Source organism: Aplysia californica, unplaced genomic scaffold (genome assembly GCF_000002075.1).
Source record: "Aplysia californica isolate F4 #8 unplaced genomic scaffold, AplCal3.0 scaffold00161, whole genome shotgun sequence".
NCBI lineage: Eukaryota > Metazoa > Mollusca > Gastropoda > Aplysiida > Aplysiidae > Aplysia > Aplysia californica.
In genome coordinates this window covers 700,889-724,299 of record NW_004797431.1, presented here as the reverse complement: position 1 = coordinate 724,299, position 23,411 = coordinate 700,889, and the positions used below count along the sequence as shown (strand labels likewise).

Here is a 23,411-nt window from a genome sequence, read left to right as displayed (position 1 = left end):
TATCAAAAGGAAGGTAAATGAACAGGCTTAAAGATGATACCAAAAACCCCATTGCCCAAAAATTGAGGAGCGCCTGATTTCCCCATACATTAAAAAAAATAGGTGAAGTCAACACCAACTATAAATAACAAATATATCTCAAACACTTTGTTTTTTTTTGATGAGTCATTTGTGTCTTGTTATTTATTTATTTAATAAAAATATACCTTACTTATTCATCTACTCATTTATTTTTATCTATTTGTTAATTATTTTATTTATTTGCTGTTTTCGAGGGAGGGGGGGGGGGGGGGGCTATATTGTGTGTAAATACAAATTTAATTTCATGATTCAATTGACATCTTTGTAGTGGCTTTCAACTCTATTACGGATGACTTGCACTGTCTGGTCATTAAAAAAAGTTGCACACATTATGTAAGAATCATTAAAATGTTAGGTATGATCACAGAAAAGATTTTAACAAGATTAATGACTATGTACTCTAAATCTATAGAACAGAGAGAGATTTTGATCAGATTTTATTGTACCAGGTAATTGAAAATGATAGAAAAAGCAGTCATCACATCAATTTTTTATATTTGTCATTTTTAGCACCCACGCCCATTTGCAAGGCATTTGTTTCACATTAAGAGCTGGAAATGTGATGTGTATACCCTGCTGAGTAGGTTGGGAAGTCCACTTGAAGCTTGGGCCTGAATATCCTAGCAGGGTGACTTCTGTCTTCTCTGTCGGGAAAGGAGAGTTGAGATACAGCATCCCTTTCTCAGGCCATTGCAGAAGAAAAGCATACACAGCAGGTGGTTGTGACTTGCTCTTGGAAGTGTACCTGTAGAAGTACCAGTAGCATGAAACATAATTTTGACCTCAACTTATCACAATATTTATTCCAAAAACTGCTTTAACTAGACCAAAAACTCTAGCTATGAGTATGTCAACAGACAAGATTTGCAGAAAAAGTGCCAATAGCTCTGCAGCAAAGTCCATCTACTTCACAAATCTATGTTATGATTTGGCTCTTTCGGAAAAAAAAATTATTAAAACTTTATGGACATTGATTGCTCTGCAATAAAGGAAACAAAATTTATATCAGGGATAACTTTGGAAAGTGTGAGAAAAGAAATACATGCAACTAAAAGAGAACAGTTCTGTTGAAAAATCATAAAAGGACTTTCTTCAGCACAGAAACTTCTCTATAATCTTTTCAAACAGTGCCTCCTTTAAAAGTACATGTACTGCTTTTATTTCTATAATTACTAGCAGAAGCAAAAATAATGAGTGAAAGTGTATTCAAAAGACTGCCAACTGATCAAAATGGCATGCACATTGTAGTAAAACAGCCACACACACACACATATCCACAGCCCCCTCAAAAGTGAAATGTTCATGCATATTTTTTTAAACATTATTTAGCCTGTTTTTCATGAAAAGGCATTGTCAATTCTCTACAGAAAATGTTCATGACAAATGGCTATCAACACAAAAATATGATTTGTCACGGGGATTCTTCCAGAAATTCTCAGAGACATACATCTCATTTGAACCAGCCACAGGGCAAAATGATAATAACACATCTGACAAAGAAATAGCCAACAAAAAAAACAACAACATCCTTGAAGGACTTATCAGTTGATTTATACAGTCAAACCTCATTGTACCGCCTCCCGTTGTACCGCCAGATTTTGCCAATGTACGAAAGGAGTCCCCTGTATAAACATAGTATTTGTGCCTTCACACCGCCATCCACCGACTGTCTCAGTTGTACTGTCCTAATAAAACTACTGTAAATTTACCCCCTTTTTATACTTCCCACAAACTGGCCGCCAGAAGTACACACTAGGCTACACATAGTGCACAGCACATCCACTTGGTGGCTTGGCTGCTTGACAATCTTTAAGACAAGATCAGGCAATATGGATAAATCCACAGTGATGTAGTGTGTTGCAAGCGAACATAATACAATGTGTAATATAGAAGATATAGAAGAGTATAATTAAATAAAACATAACGTTGTAGTTCAGCATCAAGTTTCGCTCCCCGCGCGAATGCGACTAAATTCGATGCGCTCATTATGAAAATACAATTCTACATAGGCCTCGGTCAATACAAAATTAGAAAATGAAACTAAATGTTAAAGTCACCTGGAGAAACTTTAAAGAGACCTCACCATCTCGGCCCCCTGGCAATATATCTCAACCTGATAACTTATAGTCTGGTGAATGCCCATGGGGCTTTTATTTAGCGAGGACTCATGCTTAAGTTTAAGTGACAGATTAAAGGGAGGTAACTCATTCCTTCATCTAGTTATTGGTAAACAAGTTCTCTTGATGTTGGACAGTCGGTGCTACACATACATGTATTTAACAGAGGAGGTGAAAACCTCGTTGTACCGCCAATTCATGCTAGTCCCTAGGTAGGCGGTATTATGGGGTTTAACTGTACATTTTTCTCAAAGATTCACTATTAACGTGAATCAAATATAACTAATGACTCTGCCGTCAACACAGCTTACCATACTCCTGGAGTGACTGTGTCATTTTGGTAGGTCCAGGGCCGACTGCTATACACACCCTCACCATTCACCTTCAGCCATGAGCCAAGCTGATGCAGCCGTTCTTGATAGATTACGCCAATCATTCCGTCATGCGTTGGGCCAACATTCAGTAGCACATTGCCATTACAGCTGGAAGTTAGAATGAGCTTTAGAAAAATAAAAACTACATAGGTTAAGCAATGATAATTTTAGTAACCTCATTGCAGCTGGTATCAATAAATTTCTATATCTGTCTGATGTATATTTTGACGATGATATGGCACAAGGTGAAAGCAAACAGATCAATCAACCAAAAAAAAAGACAAGCAAAAAAGATCCATAACCTGCCAATCCCCACCTGAATTCCAATCATTTCAGTCCGAACCCTACAGGAAAAAGGCTGGCAAATTACATCTCTGTTTCCTTTCCTACAAAAATCGAACATTTGTCTCTGAAGTAGCCTTGTTTCAACAACTCATACAAAAAAATACTGTCGAGCTGATAGACATCAAACAGTCATATCAATCAACTATTACATCAAATAATCACTAAAAGACTGGTTTTCTTTCTTTCTTTTTTTTTTAAAGTGTTCCTAAAAAGGTAAGATAATAACAAAGTTTAAACTGCCTGGTTTCTGATGTATCAAAACTTAAAGGAAGGTATGTACAGAATGAAATAAATGTAGACAAACAGCAAAACCTAAAGGAATTCTCCATTGTATAATCTCAATCTCATCATCGTCATTTACCTCTTTCCCCCTGGTACAGATTATAGGCTGCTAAGAAGGACTTTGCACCTGTCTCTGTTCCAGGCAATCTTTCCCTCCTCCTGGCAGCTGTGTCCCATATGCCTGAGATCTGCCTTTTAATCTCGCTCCCACTTGGACTCGACCTTTCTTTCGTTCTCTTCCCTTGGGGGTTCTATCTAAAGTTTTGTTTTGTTACATTGTGATCGTGGGTTTGCATCTTGGGTGTGTGTCCAATCCATCATCTTCTCTTATTGATGATCTCATGGTCAATGGATTGTTGTTTGGTTTGCCTCCATAATGCTACATTTCTCAAGGTGTACGTCCAGACGATTTTATGATCTTCCTCAGACAACCATTAACAAAGGACTGTACTTTTTTTACATTTAGCTTTGTTACTTAGTCCATGAAGGAGTTCTACAGATGTACGTATGTGTCAGCTTTTAGTGCTTCAGGCCATATGTAGTCAAGGTGTACTGCCTTTCCACTTTTTTGTTTGATTGCATCAGCCATTTCTTTCTCAGTTGGAGGGTCACAATTTATTTCCAAGTCTCTCTTCAAGCCTTATATCTGGTTGGTGATTTGGGGCTGGGTTGTTAAAAAGTTCCTGGAAGTGTTCCACCCATCTGTTTAGTTGAGCTTCTTTTCCCTGTACACTTTTCCCATTCTTGTCTCTTACACATATTCATCTTCAGACAAAGAAATGTCGTACCTCTTCAGGCAGTCCAACGAGACATATGAGATGTCCAGACCCAAATGTTTTTTCTTTCTTTAAACGAGGGGACATAACCATACAAATAACGCAAAGCTATTACAGTGTTATTTCCCTTGTTCACCAAAAATCTAAATCAAATTATATTCAGTGCTTCCAACAGCTAAAGCTGAAGAGTAAGGAAAATACTGCCAGGGTCTGCGGGGCTGAATAGGCCACCAGCAGGGTCCAGGAACAGCGTCCTGGTGGGGATTCAGGGGGTGAAACCCCAAAGAAATTGAAATTTAGGGCTTATATTATAGAGGGTTAAAAATGGCATTTGAGAGCCTGTTTGAAGAGATTGCCAACAACCCATAACACCTATTTTTTCACCAACATTTTGTCTTGTTTGATTTCTCCACCTACAATTCTCCCCATTGCTGGCAATGTTTAAACGCAGGTTCCCCTTGCATTGCTAATTCACATAATTTATAATTCAATTAATTTGTCATCGCACCATTGATAGAAGGCAAACCAAGGAATAATGAATAGACCTTGATGAGTTACCTAAAGTATACTCTAATTTTCCTCCATTTACACCTTTGAAAGCCAAAAGTCACAACCTAGGAACACCACTTCGAATCATTCTTGATTTTAGTAAGTTTCAGCAATTTTTTTTCACTCAGCCCTTATCACACTTCCGTAGAATCATCGCACCGACAATTTCTCTAGATCTAGACAAATATATGCAAAAAAGTTTCTTTTCAAAGTGATTTTCGAAAATCACAAGTCAATTTACTTGATCAAAGTGCCAATTTTCAAGCTGTGACAACAATACGAAGACAGACAGAAAGACTGAGTGAATGAATGTACTGAAAGAAAGGAGGAAATTGGCACCAAAAGTTCACTATCATGACTAGCCAGGTTTTGATCAATTCGCAGGTAAAATGTATTGCCGACCAATCCACAATGAATGCATAGCGGGATAATGATAATGTACGATTACAGGAAATGCGCAATCTGGCAGGTTTCTATAATAACATTAACTTATTGCTGAGAGAATTACGGTAAATATCCGTAACTTACACAAGACTATATGAAGGTGAGTACAGATCTTCTGCCATGGCATTTCGGTTGCCCTACACTATCGCACTTTTTTACTAAGGGAGTTGATAATGATTGGGGAGCAAGTACGAAACTGTCAGAAAGTACGGATTTCCGTAAAAATACAGAAGATTGGAAGCACTGTGTATTATCAAAATCATATACTTACACATATTTCAAAAGCCAATAAGGATTGATTAGCATATTAATCTTATCAAACAGCAAATGTCCAATGATAGCATTCATAAGAAAAACAGGATATACTTCTCACAATTGCAGATACTACACTCTGTTATAAAAACAAGATACAAAGTACAGTAGTCTCTGCCTAAGATCCCACCACTTACGATCCCGCTGTTTTAAGAAAACAGAATTTTTACTATACAAAAGTCAGCTCTAAGATCCTGCTCTGATTCACTCTGAAGGTCTACATCCCACATTTCAGATCATAATTTACAGAACAAAAACCTGGGCAGACGCAGGCGATCAAGCAAGAGTGAAAAGTTAAGATCATCGAACTGCCCATCGCGTCAAAGATGATCACATACACGTTGTAAAATTCAATGAGACTGTACAATGTTTGCCCAAGATGGGATCACACTGAACAATGAACTCTTCCCTGAACATTGCAGCAGTTGTCTCTATTCCCGAATCAGCGAGACAGACACTGAATTTTAATTGGTGTGATTCAACGACTACTCTAAACTTTAAAGTAGGCGTTGGTGTGATCACAACATAATGGTGCACAACGACAAAGGCGGGGAAACTCAGTCAGAGATGGAAAGCTATAAATTTTTGACAGAGAGGGGGCAACTGGATAAGCGTAGATCTTGAGACTAACGATAGGATAAAAAGAGTAAATAGCATGCCTCATGCCACTGTGATTGATCATTAAGGTTGACCACTCTTTGCTCGCCAAATATCATAAACCCACCAAGGGGTCACGTCAGTTCATTTTAGAGTGGAGGGAGACCATACCAGTTTTGGGCTTTAACATGGGCCACTGTAAATTCTTTCCTTGCTGCATCAGCAGAGATCCTTGCTCCCAAGCATCAGGAGCTTAGGCGGAGACTAATGCATAGAAAGGTTTTGTCTGTTTCACAAGGGATAAGTTGAAATTAAATGAAATTGTACAGATCTAACACCCTTTGCAACACCGTAAGGTTATTTAAGAGACTAATTTAATTATTATCTCCAATATGGGAAAATTTTTGTAATGTGCCTTTCCCAAGGGCTCAATGTTGGCCCAAGTTGAACCCAAAATCTCACAACGACAAGTCCAGAAGCTTAACCACTAAAGGAACAAGTTGAGCCGATGGACAAGTGGATCTTTTGTTCCCTTCCAAGATGACAACAACAAAGCGTAGTAGTTTCTAATCGCCACTGGATGAGGAAAATGAGCATTTAAAAGCAGTTTGAAACCTTTTTAATGAACCTTTAATCTATGGCCCGCCCCTGAACTACAGATTTACTCTATATCTGGCATCACACTTGAATATTGCTCAATACATCTTTGCATGAAACACACAGGCAAATGGACAGACAGATGACCCGCCTCCCAAAGCCAAAGACGTTTACCTAATGGTGGTGATAAGTTCTTCCAGGAGCTCCTCGATAGACAAAATGTCAGCAACGTTGGCTCGTCTTCGAAAGCCCCAGGACTGACGGTCAATGGTCATGGCATTCTCCCACTTGTGTTTGATCAGGTGGTCTGAAAAAAAAATGTGAAAAAGGTTACTTTTTTTGTTGGTGTTTACAAAGAATCAGTAGGCTACAATAAAGGCTATGTTAATTTCACATCTCAAAGCTACCCACTAAAGTTTTTGCACTGGCGCACCACTTGAGCATTTTGAAGACGAGCAGCGGTGAGATTTGACACCCGCACCACTCTGACTATTTGCACTGCTCAAGGCTCGCATGGGTGGGGTAACAGCTATTCCCAAACTGCTCCCATTCCCTTGTCCCTCGCCTGACAGTGGGCTGTAAAGTGTGAGAGTTAGAGCCGGCTAAACCAAACTTGAGAGTTTTGTTTCAAATCAAGGTCGAGTGGGCACAACATTTTCCATCTTTGACAGATCAAAACCCTCCGAAGAGAAGCAATATCTCAGTCCATTTCCAGGTCTTAGAAGTTTTCATCTTAGACAGACGCATTATAGAGTAATCTGTAAAGGGGAGGAGCGGGGATATTCTGTCATTACAAGTTTCTGTCTTGGACAGGTTTCCAATATGGCAGGACTTTGCACTCCTTCATAACACGAGTGTTTTTTTTTTTTTTAATGAGGTCCAAAGGTATATAGCCTATATTATATACATTATGTACAGCCGGGATTGTGCTCGACAAAAGGGAAGTAATGCAGAACTTATGTCCATACTTTTTTTTCTGTGACCGGCTAATTTATTACAAGTCTGGATATTACAACACATCATAGTGTCTTGCTTTGATTACCGGTACCAGCCACGCCAGTCTCACAAATTAAATAAATCTCAAAGCAGCAGCAACCAATAGTTCTCATACTTAATTTCACCCCCAGCGTGTCAGAAATTCAACCGCTATTTTATACGCTTTCTACAAAAATGAGTTGATTTTTTAGTCAAAAGTTCCCCACTGGATAACCTGGGATTAATTTTAGAGCATCCAAGTGGAGAAATGAATGGAGAATCATAATCATCATCGCTGATGTCTGTTTCAGTCTGGCACTTTTCAAAGATGATGGTATCCCCCATTATACATGAAGTAGTGCTATAAGCGAGTATATATATATGTGAGGCATGCTGACAAAATGAGTTACTTCTCGCAATCTACAAATGGAGGTATTGTCCAAAAATTGACATGAAGGTCAAATCTGTAGATTTTCTATTGATGCCATATTCTTTAACTATAACATGCCTTTTTTTATGTTATACTTATATACATTGTCAAAACTTCACTTTTATGTATAGATATCTACTTCCATAGGACTCAAAACCGAGATGTAACTCATTTTGTCAGCACGCTTCACATATATACTATTGGACAGAATGAGAAACAATACAGGGAAAGGAAAAGAGTAAGGCCTTCCAGTGAGATTCTCATAGAACCCACACATTTTGTCAGGAAAAGATGAAGAGCATGGCATTGAATAGTGTTGCATGGTGAGTCTGCATGAAAATAACCATTCATTACCCCGAACAGAAGAGGGCAAAAGTCATTGAAATAAAGTACATCAGGTCAGAGAACTGTCAGTAGGTACCACAAACCCCAGCCTCTGCGCAGTTGAAAGCGTGTAGGAAGCTCGAAATTTTGTCATTTTTAATCAACCATAACTCTTCTCCTTTGACACCAATCTTCACCCCGTTTCGAACTAAGTCAGTTCAACTATTGTTTTTAGCTAAAATCAAACTATTGAGGACGGCACGGAACGAGATACTGTATCGTAAGCTATCTAAAAAGGTCACAAAAATGCATGGGAATGCGTTTTTCGCGTCCATTTTCATGCCAGCCGCGGCGACGAAAATTTAGGGTGCTTCATAAAATGCCTTCGTGTTAAGCGGATATAACTGCTATCGTCATGAAACAAAAAGTACAAGAACGAGCTTTAAATAAGCTTTCACCCTGTACCAAGCGTTTGTTGCTAAAGTTAGTTGTTGACCCAGAAAAATTGGGAGTTTTGGGACCTACTTTTAGAATGGAAATCTCCAAGTCTGACCAATGATTGGTCGAAAGAAATCTGGACTACTCAAAAGTAGAACATGTCAAGGGAATCGTGTGTAAAAAAGACTATGATTGGTCTGGCAGCCGTTTAGCGCCGCTTGTTTTTGTAAACACATATGCTGGTCCTCTCTCTCGCGACGCGCTTGATTCAGCAATGGCGAAGAATTATTTACGTGCACCTATTTTCGATTACGCTCTATTCACGTACATAAGTGCATATCAAGGGCTGCATTGTGTTTCCAATCATGGATAGGGATATTCAGGAGATGTGCGGTAAGTTACAGTGTTACATAGTTCTTCATAAAGTCATCAACCTTTGCCTGACCTAGATCTAGGGCTTGAAGCCGAGATCGCAAACATGCGAACGGGTGGTCTCATTCAGAGCGTCCTGTAATTAATTCAGTACCCAGTATTGTTGTAAATCTGGTTTGGATAGAAAGATAAGAAGCTTAAATTTCTTGAAAATATGGTGAAATCTAAATCATTTTGTTTTCATTTATTAAAAATTAATGTTATTTTCTGGTCACGTGACCATTTCATTCTATCGATGATTCCCTAATGGTGACCTCTTTTTAAAGATCATAACAAGCTTGATGAACTCGTCTGTGAAGGGGGTGCAGCTGGCATTTGTTCATTGATGAAAGAATATATTCTCTTGAATATCGCGAATATCTGAAAAAGTCTTTGATAACTAATTCATTTAATTGTTTTCTTTTAGCCAATATATCTATTTAGACTCATGAAACAAGTACCGGTACCAATTGAATTATTTTTTTATACAACTTTTAGAGGCTGGTTTACTGCTGAAAATGGACTCTCCTACTCGAGAGCTTCATTTATAATAATTTGTGATTATCAAATAAGTCAGTACCTTTATAGAATTGCTAGATCTATTCCTGAATAGACCCAATTTATTTAGATTAATGAGCCATGGGGAATTTGAACTTTGTTGCAGATCTAACTTGTGTCTCCTCCACCCTCTCCCCAATTTTGTGGCCCTTGATTTAAAAATGGGCTCTGCCCGTGCCGGAACTTCTGCCCAATTTTATAGTTTTGGAAAAAAAATCATCGTTTTGAAACCGAAATGGGCTCTGCCTGGGCGGGAGTTTCTGCCCAATTGTATATTTTTGAAAAAAAATTGTTTTGAGATTCTTTCCAATTAAAAAAGAAGTAATTAGAATTGAGGAGTTTTTGTGTGTGTTAGTGTATCTGATCTGTCATTGTTGAATATTTACTTTATTAATGCCTCATTTTATCACAGATTTGATTGCAGAAATAGATTCCTGGCTCAAAAACACATAGGAGTAGAGCTTCGGGGGGTCTTTCTTATTGTTCTATAGAAGTTATAGATGATTTTGTTGAAATTATGCTTAATAATTTCTTATTTTTTCTCTTATCTAACCTCATATCGTTGTAATGCTTCATGTTATCACAGAAATGATAACAGAAATGGATTCCTGGTCCAAAAGTATATTTGCATGGAAAGTTTCAGACATTTAGGCCTACCATGATTTTTGGTGATTTTATTCTGAAAGTGTTCAGGCCATGTGTACTGTGTTGTGATTTTCTCTTTATAACGCAAAATTGGCAGATTTCCCATTTTTGTGGTTCCATAACTGATTAAATTGAAGTGCCAGAACTCGGAAAAAAATTGGGCTATGAATTTGCATTACTGTGAATATGTTCTGTAAGTTTCATTTCTTTTCAGCAATAACTTTCCATTTTATTGATGTCTGAAGTCAGTCTTTTTAGCATTTTTGAATTAACCTTATGCATCAAGGTGTAATTTTTTTCCAATTTTAAGTCTCTGTATTGGCTTTATTTAAACTCTGATTGTCCTCATCTTGGTATTTTGCATAGTTTATACTGGCACCTGTTGAAACAAATGATAATACACACTTTATGTACCTCAATAAATTTTCTGTGAACTCACAAAATCGCACTTTTTTACGTGATTTAAAAGTTCCCAAAAATTTACAACGTCCACAAATTTCAAACGCCTGTCATTTTTAAAATTTATTGTCCGATTTCTATAATTCAAACCCCAAAATTCATGGTTTGCATAGTTCTTTATGAAGCAACAAACATAATTTCGAAATTTGGGTTTGTAGTACCTACTGTCAGGAAACAGAATGAACTTACGTGGGTTGTACCGGTCCTGACATGTGAAGAAACCCCCATGGTGACACATGACACCTTGTCCCCATCGGTCATTTGTGACAACGCTTGATTGCACGGGGCTGCAGTTACAAGGAATGAGGTATTACTTCCTTCACTTGGTACAAAAATATAATTACTGAGACAATGACATCTGATTGTTTACACAAAAATACAATCATAAAACATATTTTCAGTCTAACTGATGACATTAAAAACTAATTTAAACACATTTTGTGAGACTCTTGTTCTCTCTGAGTAAACAAGGATAAGTAAGAGCACATAGAACGTTATACCTAAGAAGAATTAAGAGCATTTGGCAAAAACGTTTTACATACCAGCCAAAGGAAAAAGGGGAAAGAAAAAAGGGGGGGAATCTGGAAAGAGGAAGGAACTTCTTTCAATCGTTACAAAAATATTTCTCTCTGAACACGTAAGACTGTCACTGTTCACCTGATAGAACAGAGGTACATTGAGAGCAAAGATAACGTCAAATTCATTGGGATCACATCTTCCATTTCAAGACAGCCGTAATTCAAGAACTGCATGTTGTACTGATTAAGCTTTAACCCCACACAAAATGTTTAATTTTTTTCCTACAGAATATTGACAGCATTGCTCTATTTTATCTTTCTAAAGTCAGAGAAAGCCAAGGTATGGTTTACACACTTTTGTTTTAATAGTCATTGTGAAATTTTGCGAGAGACTTAATGAGAAACGGTGACAGTCAAGATAATCCTCATGATTGGATGACATCTGCGCAGCTGAACTTGCCAGCCCAAACATAGCTTTTTAATTATCCAACCAAGTTTTGGTAGGAGCTTCTTGTGAAGAATGAAAAGAAGATAAGAATACAAAGATACTTTTTAAAGTCAAGAAATGCAAGGGATATATGTGATTCCGACTTCTTTGTGTTCAAATAACATACGACTTATATGTAGCCTACAGTTCAGATAGACAGGCTCTATGATAAACATCAGAAAATCACACTTTATATCTCTCCTGCATTACATTATGTGTATGTCCATATTCCCGATGTTATCAGTTTGGCAGTGAGTATGTGAGCAAGTGAAAGAGGAGGAGGAGAGAGAGAGACAGAGAGAGAGAGAGAGAGACAGAGAGAGAGAGAAAGAGAGAGAGAGAGAGAGAGAGAGAGAGAGAGAGAGAGAGAGAGAGAGAGAGAGAGAGAGAGAGAGAGACAGACAGACAGACAGACAGACAGACAGACAGACAGACAGACAGACAGACAGACAGACAGACAGACAGACAGACACACAGACAGACAGACACACAGACAGAGAGAAAGAGGGGGAGGAAGGGAAGGGGGGAGGAGGAGGAAGGGAAGGAGGGAGGGAGAGAGACAGAGACAGAGACAGACAGACAGACTGAGAGAGAGAGGAGGGGGTGGGAAGCTAGAGAGAACTGAAACATTTCTCCATTTGAAACAAATTGTTTATTTACTTCTTCCCAATGGAAAGACTGAGATGCTAGTTTTGTGCCAAAGTCTGACCATACCTGTCATTGTAGAGCCAAGCCAGAAAGTCTTTGGACTTCCAGTAGTCTGCAGAAGCTTCCCAGTCTCCATCTGACCAGACGACATCAGGTTTGTATGTGTTCACCAATTCATAGAGCTCCGGCAAGGTTTTCCCCTGTAACACCAAGACAAGAGTCTCAACTCAAAGATATGATTTGTGTGAGTGTGAGTGTGCACCTGGAGAAAGGAACAAAAAATGGCGCCTATTGTTTCAGCCTACAGGCTGATGAACTTTTAAAAATAAATTCTTTTACCCAAAACATATTTCTCCGGAAAAAATATAATAATTCCACCATTTCTGAACCATCTAAAAGGTTTTTTTACCTCTATGTATTTTATACGAAATATTTTTTACGGTAGGGTATTCTTAATAAAACTGAAAATGGCTTTTTAAAGGTGAATAAAATCAATGTTATTAAGTCTGTCTCCTCTTCCCCAGCCCTGAACATCAAGTGAAGTTGAACCCCATCTTGTTATACACCAGAATATTCACTTGCACTTTTCCTACCCAACAGATGGCAGTGCACATCAATATCTCTATGTCTGTAGACAATTCCCACTACTTACGCATCCTTACCCTATCTGTCATTTTAATGCCTTCACAGTGTACTCGCTTATTGTCCATTTTCTTTCAATCCTATCTCTAGACCCCATTTCACAAAATGTGCAATATTTTAAACAGAACATATATATGTGAGGCATCGTGGTGAAATCAGGCGCTCGTCAAAACAATGAAATCTAAGAAACCGGCATTTTTTTCCCATATTCGGACATTTTTATTGCATTTTCATTTTGTGGCTCAACGTCTGTTATGTCCATTTAAAAATAAGTTGCTATCTGGATTTTCTGAAAACTTTGACTGAAGGCACAGTAAATGTAAATTTACATTTTCCAAGGACTCTAAAGTCAAAAGCTTTGGAAGCTACCAACTTTGGCGGCCATTTTCTCACTAATTTTATCTCTGAAACTAGTCAACCCCAACCTCCTTTAATCGCAAATATCTCAACTTCTATTGAAGATAAATGGGTCATTTTTTTCATTGAACGTAAGACAAATGAATAAGCTTTATGGTGACACTGATAACAGTAATAACACTCCATATGCCCAAAAATTGACAAGCGCCCGATTCCACAGCGTCGTGACACATATTTGAAACAATTCAAAGACCACTGTTTTCAGCATTCCACGAAAAAAAACCTTATCTAAAATAAGAGTCAAAATCTCACTTTTAGTGCCTTTCTTCAGGCGCACACACACAAATTAACAGAATTCAAATAGTAAATCTTTAACATCCTCATCGACACAATTTAGATCAACTGGGAAAGAGGCTGTGTGGTTTGACCCAGCTTGTAAAGATGGAGATACTTGATCAAATATTTTCCCGCACACCCAACCTGTGCAACCCAAATGCTGATTCATAATTCGAGAAAAACATTTACCCCAAAAAAAGGTCCAAACTACAAAAAATCCATGACCTCACCAACAAAAGCTGCCAAGATGTGAATGTTGAGGGTTTAATGAACATATATCAGATAGGACTTTGGTGATATTTCTTCTACACTTATAGTTATACTCTTCATTGCTTCCCCATCTCTGACAGTTTGCATTGTTATCCCAGTCTCCTTCAACAGGATACAAAGAGTAAATATTACAGATCACAGCACAAAAATACAGGGAACTATCAAGGAGACAAAAAGGAAAAATTTGGAATTTATAGTTCAAAGCACTTAAAAACAGTAGTAGCGAGCTATGTTCCAAATATGATTTAGAAAATAGCATAAACATAGCTTTCATTAATAAGCTACCATGACTAGGTGTTTTTTGTGTTTTTTTCTTGGTATAATAAAAGGGCAACAGCTTACATCTACAAACTCCTGAGTTGTGAAGTTATTTTTCTTGTCAGCCAGATACCAGGGATGAAACCATTCAAACAGAGAGTGGTACAGTCCAAATCGAAGGCCATCCTGAGACTTCACTGCTTCAGCAAGTTCTCCTGCAAACAAAGTTTCATTTAAAACAAACTATGAAACTGACAGTTTGTTTTACTAGTTTTTGGGGACAAAAAGAAGCAGATCATCTAAACAATACCGCTGCCATAGTAAAGGAAAATGAAAAAGGGTCCCTTGCTGTTAGCAAAACAGTTTTGTTAGGAAAGGCAAAAAACATTTCTACATCTAAATTCTTCAACACATGTTTTTAAAAATTAGAGCAGGTTTTTTACACCCCCAGGCCTCCTACCCTACATGTCAAGGCCAACCCGGACCGAGACCGATACAACATCCAAGCAGAAAGACCAAAATACTCTATAAAAATTTTCTCCCCACCCGAGAATTGAACTCGGATCTCATGCATGCAACAGCCAAGTGCCTTACAGCTACACAACAGAGAAGCATAAAACACTTTTATTATTTTATTCTCATAATAAGCTATAAAATTTAGCAAAGATCAGGTTAACATGATTCATAAATCTGTTTCAAAAGTCTGCATTGTTGCTGTTAAAAAAAGCAAAGTTATTTGACACTCATCGCTCTCCCTTACATCACGTGACTGTAGGTGACCCTTGCACAGTCAGCAAAAAATGCTGAATGGTCCCAGCCTTCTCTCCAACACTCATGAATTGTTGTGGGTGTGGCTGATGGTCAGCTGTGATGCATTGTCAACAGTGATGACGGAGTACAGGTTGTTACAAATTTTTTTAAAACAGACAATATAAATATCTTTATATAAAATTCAGTGATCGTCCAATAAATGTTACTTTTTGCTTACCAATATCTTTTTATAGAATTATTGATTCCTATCATTTTCCCTCGGGATTGGTAGACAGGCTTGGGACTGGGGTTTTTTCTTGTTTTCTTCACAACATAAGTTAATATGAGAAAGGTTCTTGAAGCAGAATGTTTATATATGCACTGGGGCAGAGGTATCAGCAGCAGACGCTTTTCAATCATTTTTACTAACTTCCTTTTTCTCTGCAACACTTTTCTCCTACATTGGTAGTACATTTTGAGCCCTCCGTTTTGTGTGAGGCCCTGTAGTAAATATGTCTGAATCCCTGCTGAAATTTGATGAGAACAACGTCACTCAGGTATGGTTCTTTCAAACACTGTTGTACAGAAAAGGCACCGACACTCACCATTAAACAAGTGAACAGGTAAAAAACTTTAGATTAGAAAATAAACTTTCTTTACCAAGGTAGCTTTAACATCTGCATTAAGCAAGAACATCCTCAATTAGATTAAATGTGTGGGTGGTTGGCGGTTGCTCTGGTGTGGTTGGCTTCTTCTTTCCTATTAAACATCTATCGTCCTTATCCCCCCTTCTTCTTTTTTATGTTTGTTACTCTCTTGTAAGGCATCTAATCTTCTGGCGCTCATATGACCTTATGCAGTTGCGAGTGCCGTAAAACCTCTACTAAAACTAAACTAGATTAAATGTTTTGTTTTTTGTTTATGTAGTAAAGACAACTTTCACCTTTAAAAAAGTGTGAATAGCTTTCCAAATTTTATTCCTTGAGATCTTTGTGACTTGAGTGTTACAACCATCCCAAAGCAGAGTTTAAGTGTCAAGCACACAGAGAAGTCTAAATAACTCAGCAGAAAGAATGTCTACCTGATGAACATAAAGAGTAGCCTATGTCTCGTTAACAGGTGGGTCACAGGACAAAAAATATAAAGCGGATTGTTTATTCACTCGAAGAATTTACCACACTTCATGTAACCCACCCCCACATATCTTCCACCAGTAAAGAGCAATGCTACATTTATTATTTAATTGCATGAATAGTAACAGCAGTTTTGTGATGACATTTTGAAAAATCTTACCAACAATGTCTCTGTTGGGCCCAACAGCTTTCGAATTCCAATTGAAGGAATACTTTGAAGGCCAATTGGTATAACCTTCGTGATGCTTGCTGACAAAGACGATAAACCTGTGAAAAAACATAACAGAAATGTTGATTTCACAGCTCACCAAAGCCCACACATTAAACAAAATCATCTTGACAAAGGAGTCTCACAAAAACAAATTGTTTATTTTCTGGAAAGCAGCATTTTAATCTCTCAGATTTTTTAATATTCATCTTTATTAAAAATTTGCCAGGCTGGGTGAAAATGAGTCTCATGCGAAAGATAAAACTAAAAGTCAAATAGCACGGTGAAATTGTTTAATGCTTCTATCTGAAAACTTTTTTTAAAGACCTTCTATCACTAGGATCCTAAACTCTGACCTTCAAATCAGGACAGTGCTGTGCTAAAAATGCACACGTATGTGCAGATTTTATGGTTACAGGTTCCTAGAGAATATACATATATATATATATACATATATACATATACATATATACATATTTAGCACTTGAGAAATAAAATTCTGAAATTGATTTTACATTCAGAATTTAGGGGAAAAAACGGAGGTACTTTACATGGAGAGCCCTAGAAACTCAAGAATATTGAAAGCATATTCAAAATAACTTGCCAGCTTACTATAACTAGGCCTACTTACTTGATATCTATTTTAAAAATCAACAATACTGTCTTATGGTTCTCAAAGACATAACGATTTTCTTAAGTATTTTATACTTTCAATATAGCTGTCACGGTCAGTATTGAATTTAAACATTTTGGGGTTGAAACTTATAAAAACTTTAAAGAAATTTCCTGAAGGATACAGACATAAAATTTGGGGAAATATTGTTTCAAAACATACATAATTAGTGAAAATAGCTTTTCTTGGTGGTAGAAAGACCCCTTGAACACCAGCAATGTGGCCAGCTCAACAGAAAAAACTTTCTACCGCTTTCAAAATACAATTTTTGTTCATGTACATGATCACCATCCTTCTCTTTTATTCAAGGTCCCCATGAATCAGTTGTTATTCATTGTGTTATTTGTTAGTTGCCCCAGTATTCAGGCTATTCATGAATCTTGTATGTTGGCATCCTCAGCTTTTCTTCCTTTCAGAGTTTCTGTCATATTAAGTTGTTCTAACTCTTTGTTTCCGTTTAAGCCCACTTAAAGGAACTGACCAAATGTACACCTTCAATACTCTTTTAGGGCCAGCTTTTTAAAAGTATCTTTGGTTGTGGCTATTCACCTTTGGACTTCTGATGTACATTTTCCATCTGATGCATCATGTAACCCAGGTATTTAAACATGTTTACTTTTTTGTATTTGTTTATCATTTCTTTGTAGACATTGCAGGGCCAGAGCTCTCTAGTCCTTTATTATATTAATAGAGTCAATCAATATTGTCTGAGGCGGCCACCCACTGTTGGGGAGAAAAGTGGTTGTCTTAGACAGGTGGACCTCTTACACAGTGTCATTGTAATGTAAAAAATATGCAAGCGAGGAAATGAGAAGAGGCCATTTGTACAGGAGATTGTTTTATACCAGAGGGCGTTAGAGCAGGTTCAACTGTATTTGGTGCATGTAGGTGAATTATAACAATGGTCACACTGAGAACAAAAAGCAGGAAAGCCTTGAAAATGGTATGATCAAAACAGCAGCCTTTGACATGCAATTCTGAAGTCTTTAAAGTTTTTCGAAGTATCTTCCCTTATTGTTAATGCAAAAGTTCTTGATCTTGTTTGTTCTGCCACTTCAATAATAGCACAGGTACCAACCTGAGGCAAAAAGCCAGAAAAGGGTCTACCTGTGAAAGGAGAGCTTTTGAAAAGTCATGAGAAAATATTTAAAAGTTATTCCTGTCAGAACGCACTTCAAAGCAACATTTCGAAGATAAAATCTTTTTGTTGATGCTTTTATGATGATCAAGGATGCACAATAACAGAGAAAAGTTTCAAGACATTTGTTCCCAATATTATAGAATTTTACGCCAATTCTACAATAAAAATGTACGGTCAAACTGTCAAACTGTACACCCATTGTACCGGAGCAAAGTGGTCATCTTAGACAGGTAGTTCTCTTGGACAGTGTCATTATATATTTTTTCTTCATGAAAGTGACAAGTGGGAAGTGATTGTTTATACAGGTGATTGTCTTGGACAGGTGGTCATCAGAACAGGTTCGACTGTCCTTCACTACTAAGAACACCTGCAATTCAAACAACTATCCCTGTGGCAACTTACTTAGCTCCAGAGTCCTGAAATATCCTCGCCCACTCTGACGCTTCAAAGAACTCAGCTGTAAACTGCTTTGCAAAATCGCCGTAGGTAAAATCAGGTTTGTAGTTTTTTTTCATGAATTCCACTGTATCATTAGTTTTCACACCTTGCCAGTCCCACCAAAACCATTCAGATCGGAAGCTGGGCACTGAAATTCATTTTCAAAATCAAAACAATCAGTAACAAAGTCATAAATTAGACTATTGTATAATAAACCTTTCAACGGTGCCATGACGTGAGAGCAGAGAAAAAGCATGATGAGCCAGCGATACAGCCCATGAAAGAGCTATTATGAAAATGTTTAGAAATAGAAGCATAATATAAATCTTGGAAATTTTAGATGTTATAGAACAGCTAACAACTTCTTATTAATTCCCCTGAGCTTTACTCTTCATCAACAGATAGTCACAGCTGCAGTGCAACTCATCCAACTTACAAGTTCTTGACCTAAAAAAATATTTAAAGTACCATTCCTCAGCATTTCAGCAATTAAAAAATGTAATAAATTAAGTAAAATTATTACATATTTTTTCTGAAAGTACAATTAACCAAATTTTGATATACCTGAAAGTTGTTTGGATTGTGATTCAACCTTCACATTGGAGGAAAAAAAATAAATGTATAACTCCGTTTTTCAAGGTTGCTCATGGGCAAATACTGCTGTAAGAACATGTATGATATCTGAGATATTGTACATATAATCTTCTATCAGAAAATATAGTTTATAGGGTCATCTGTATAATGTAACAACACTACTGAGGTTGACAATTGGTAACGGGGAATTTTTTTAACGAAAATCATACAAAAATATAAGCACATATAATAGTAAAAATAAAACAAACAGAGACGGTCCAAAAATACTCAAAAAGATATCTGAAAGTTCCTCATTGATCTGGACAGCTCAACATGCATGAAAGACTGTGGAAGCGCACGCTGTGTAAATACACCTGACTTAAATACACCCTTGTGCTGCAAAACCCATTATTGTTGCTAAACAATTCACATAGAACACTGATCAAAGGGGGCCTACTGTTAGAAATGCTAGGACCAGTTTTGATTAGGTCTGCAAAATGCATGGTCCCATGAACACATGATGTGCAACTCATCACATAGATCTCTGTATCTACTGTAGTGTAGCATGTACAGTGTATTGTACTCAATAAGTCTAAATGTGTAATGATCCTCACAGCATGACAATTGATGATCCCCTGAAATAGAGTAAGTAAGGTTTGCTGAGGGAGAAAAATGTACTAAATTGCATGGACCATGACTTCCATCCTCTTCCCGTGTGCGGACCAGCAACGCTCGACAATTTGAAAATAAAAGTCGTTTGAAGAAACAAGGGAGAATGGGAAAAGGCCAAGGTGGGAAGAGGGGTGGGAGGGGGTGAAAAAAAGAAGAAGCTAAAGGGAAAAGGTAGGGGGTGAAGTGAGCAAGATCATTCTTAAATGGGGGCCGTTATTCAGACCCCCAGGGTGCCAATAATCTGGTCATTATTCGGACTACCCTAGGTTTTCGTCCAATGAAATTATAGAGTAGAACAAATGGACCCACTTAGACATGAGGAGCTCGAAAGGATATAGCCAGGAAAAAAGACTTTTATTTTACTTTGCAAATTCTTTCAAAAGAGCTTGATTTTTTCAATATAAAATGATACAGCCTAATAAAATTATTTTATAGTTTTGAATATCATTGTGAAGGTAGAAAGAAACATTTCAGAGCAAAACACTTGGAAATTGACCTATAATATTATTTCCTTTCAAACCCCAGATCATTCATAACAACAAGAGCATCTAAAACGTTATTTGAATGGGCACAATTACTCGTAATGACTTATCAACTTATGAGAAGGGGTCCTTCATGTTTTCGTAACACTTTATAAATAGAAAGCCATAAAAGATAGATCTAGAGCGATATTTAAATCATTTACGAACATCATTCACTAACACCCATGGTAATTCACGGCGAAAAAACACGTTTCCAGGGCCACTTGCTGTACACTAACAGAACTGAGCGACCTCGACGGCCCGACGGGAACGTTCAAGAAGTTACTGATAAGACTTGCATCTCGGGACAGAAGCAGAACAAGAGTTAATATGGGCTGCATTTGTTTATTCTCACCTGAGGTGAAGAGGCATTAAACTTATTAGCGAGTTGGTTTTAGTGGGGGGGGGGGGGTAAATTGTACAAGTGTTAAATGTTACTGTCTGAGTGTCTGTCCCCATCAGACTTCTCTCGAAAATCAGTGTCAAACCGGAAACAGGGGGTCCAAATTTTTTTTTAAATTTTATACGGAAGCCAGAAAGAGGGGGGTCCGAATAATGACCAGATTATTGGCACCCCGGGGTTTGAATTAATTGAAGTGTCTATTCGGACTCAAGTCTGATTAGAAAAAAATTATAATCGGACTCTGAATAGTCCAGCATGACGTCCGTTCCGACTTTTGACTCTTGCTCCTAAATATTTCTAGCATTTATGAAATTTTTTTTTCGATATAATGATAACAATCAAGACATAATATTAGCTTTAATATCCGGTACTAGACTAACTAGATCTATCTACACTGCCCCTCCAAGCATCATTAGAATGAACAGAACAACCAAACTGAGTTGAGCTTGCTAGGGGCAAAGTTAATTATATGTCGATCAATGAGATTGCGCGTTTATAGAGAGGTGTTGGGAAGAGGCCATGCGGCTGTCGATTTTGTGTGATGCGATTTTTAAAAAAAATCAATTACAGAAAAACTACAGTGGAAACCTGATATAACAGGGATGGTGGGAGTCGAGAAAATGTCCTGTTATATCCGATCCCTGTTAAATCAGAAATGCAAGGAAAGTAAGCATATATGTGGACTAATCCAGCTGTACTTATTCATGGGTAGTTTCCTTTGCCACAAGTACCCACGAACAGTGGTTTTGGCATCAACTTTCTCCATTTCCTCACATCTGAAGAGCTTGGTCCACAGCATTTGCATCGGGTAGTCTCATCTTCTTTCGATCCAGAGCAAACTTTCCATTGGAGTATGCTGCCACTATCTTCTCTCTATCCTTGGTAATGGTGTGAATCGACCCGTGTGGAATGTCGAACTGACGACAAATCTCTGCCAGTGGAGCTTGCTTTTTGAAAACAGCCTGGATTGTTTCGTATTTTTTGTCAATTGAAAGGCATTTTCTCGAGCGCTTGGCATCGTTGGTGACACATTACGCGTGTGTGTTGCTAGGTTTCGGGCTAGATCGCTTCACATGCTGCATGTGCTTGCAGTGGCATGGCTTGCGTGGGCTTGCTCCGTCACTGCGTTACTCTCTCTCTCTCCGTCTCTCTCTCTCTCTCTTACTTTTTACACATTGTAACGAGCCTTTGCCCCTGCTATAACCGGTTGGGCTGCGATGAAGCCCTGTCATTGCCAATAACTTTTAATAGAGACTAAGAGTAGGAAAAAATGGGGATTTAAAAAATCCCTGTTATTACCGGATCGCTGTTATTACCGGGCCTGTAATATATGGTTTCCACTGTATAACACACAACAAAATGAAATTAAACATGTGGAATGACAAATGGTGGTGGAGTAATGATGATGCTGTAGTGGTGGTGGATTGACTTTTGACACACAATTACACAGTCCAGGTAGGTTATAATTCTAGTTCTAATTCTGGTTTTACGTAAAATCCCAGGACCACAATTATATTATGTAACCTCCTTACACTCACACACTTAAAAGCAGAGTCCAAATAAATAAACCATTTTTTTCGGAACCGAGTCTGAAAAGATTTAAAGGTAGATCTAGTGTTAATTCAGGGATGCCACTCAACTATTTTGAAAAAAAGCTGAAAATCTACGCGCCAGTCTCGCTAACATATGAATATCAATTTGAAACCCAAACGGTGTACATAGAGAGAAATGACAAACAGACATAAGCAATGGGTGTAATAGAGAGAAATGACAAAAAAAACAATGGGAGTACATAGAAAGAAATGACATAAACAATTAAAGAAAAATAGATTAGAAGTACTTAACGTGTGTAGGTTTTTTTTGTTTGTTTTTTTCCAACTATAGATTCTATCTCGATCTCAATATCGTAACGGAATAGCGGATCAGGATCGAAATACCAGAAAAAAAGTGGAAAAGTGGCATCCCTGTTTATTGCGACAGAGTGACGCTGTGACAACTAATGCGGTTGGGTGAGAATAAAAATACGATCGACCTCTCACCCCGGGTGAGACTTGCCACCATTGGCTATTCTCACCCGGTGTGAAACAAGACCTGTTTTTCCTAATTTTGGAATACCTTCTATCGGTGTGAATGATCAAATGGATAAAAGCAAAGAAAATACAGTAGTCTCCGCCTAAGATCCCATCGCTTACGATCCCGGTTCGCTTAAGATCCCGTTGTTTTAGGAAAGCAGAATTTTTACTATACAAAAGTCACCCCTAAGATCCCGCTCTGGTGGTCTACATTCGGCTAAGATCCCGCATTTCAGATAATAATTTGCTAAACAAAAACCCGGGCGGGCACAGCCGATCAACCTAGAGTAAAAAGTTGAGATCAATAAACTGTCCGTCACGTCAAAGATCAGCCACTATCGTAAATGTGATCACATACACGTTGTAAAACTCGATGAAGCGATACAATGTTTGCCCCAGACGGGATCACACTGGGGTGTGAATTGACTGACGCGTTTGTTTTCCCCACGCATCGCACTCACACCTGAGCTCGCCACCTAAACTTGCATCACTCGCTGGGTGGGTAGGACCTACATGTTCGCTCCAGGCAGGATCACATCGAACCGTGAACTCTTCCTTGACCATTTGCAGCAGTTGTCTCTACTCCCGAATTTGCCA

At 37.9% G+C, this 23,411-nt stretch overlaps 1 protein-coding gene across 1 annotated transcript in view; it reads right to left on the bottom strand.

Moving 5' to 3' along the window:
• Positions 1-269: 269 nt before the first annotated feature.
• LOC101863814 (alpha-L-fucosidase) overlaps positions 270-23,411 on the bottom strand; it is a 26,794-nt gene continuing 3,652 nt past the window's right edge. The window contains exons 2-9 of the mRNA XM_005097687.3: positions 18,538-18,721; positions 16,274-16,380; positions 14,315-14,445; positions 12,434-12,567; positions 10,904-11,001; positions 6,649-6,781; positions 2,510-2,680; positions 270-826 (exon numbers count right to left, since the gene is read on the bottom strand). Of these exons, the coding sequence (XP_005097744.3) occupies positions 565-826; positions 2,510-2,680; positions 6,649-6,781; positions 10,904-11,001; positions 12,434-12,567; positions 14,315-14,445; positions 16,274-16,380; positions 18,538-18,721 (1,220 nt within the window). The 3' untranslated portion in view covers positions 270-564. The remainder of the gene's footprint in view (positions 827-2,509; positions 2,681-6,648; positions 6,782-10,903; positions 11,002-12,433; positions 12,568-14,314; positions 14,446-16,273; positions 16,381-18,537; positions 18,722-23,411) is intronic.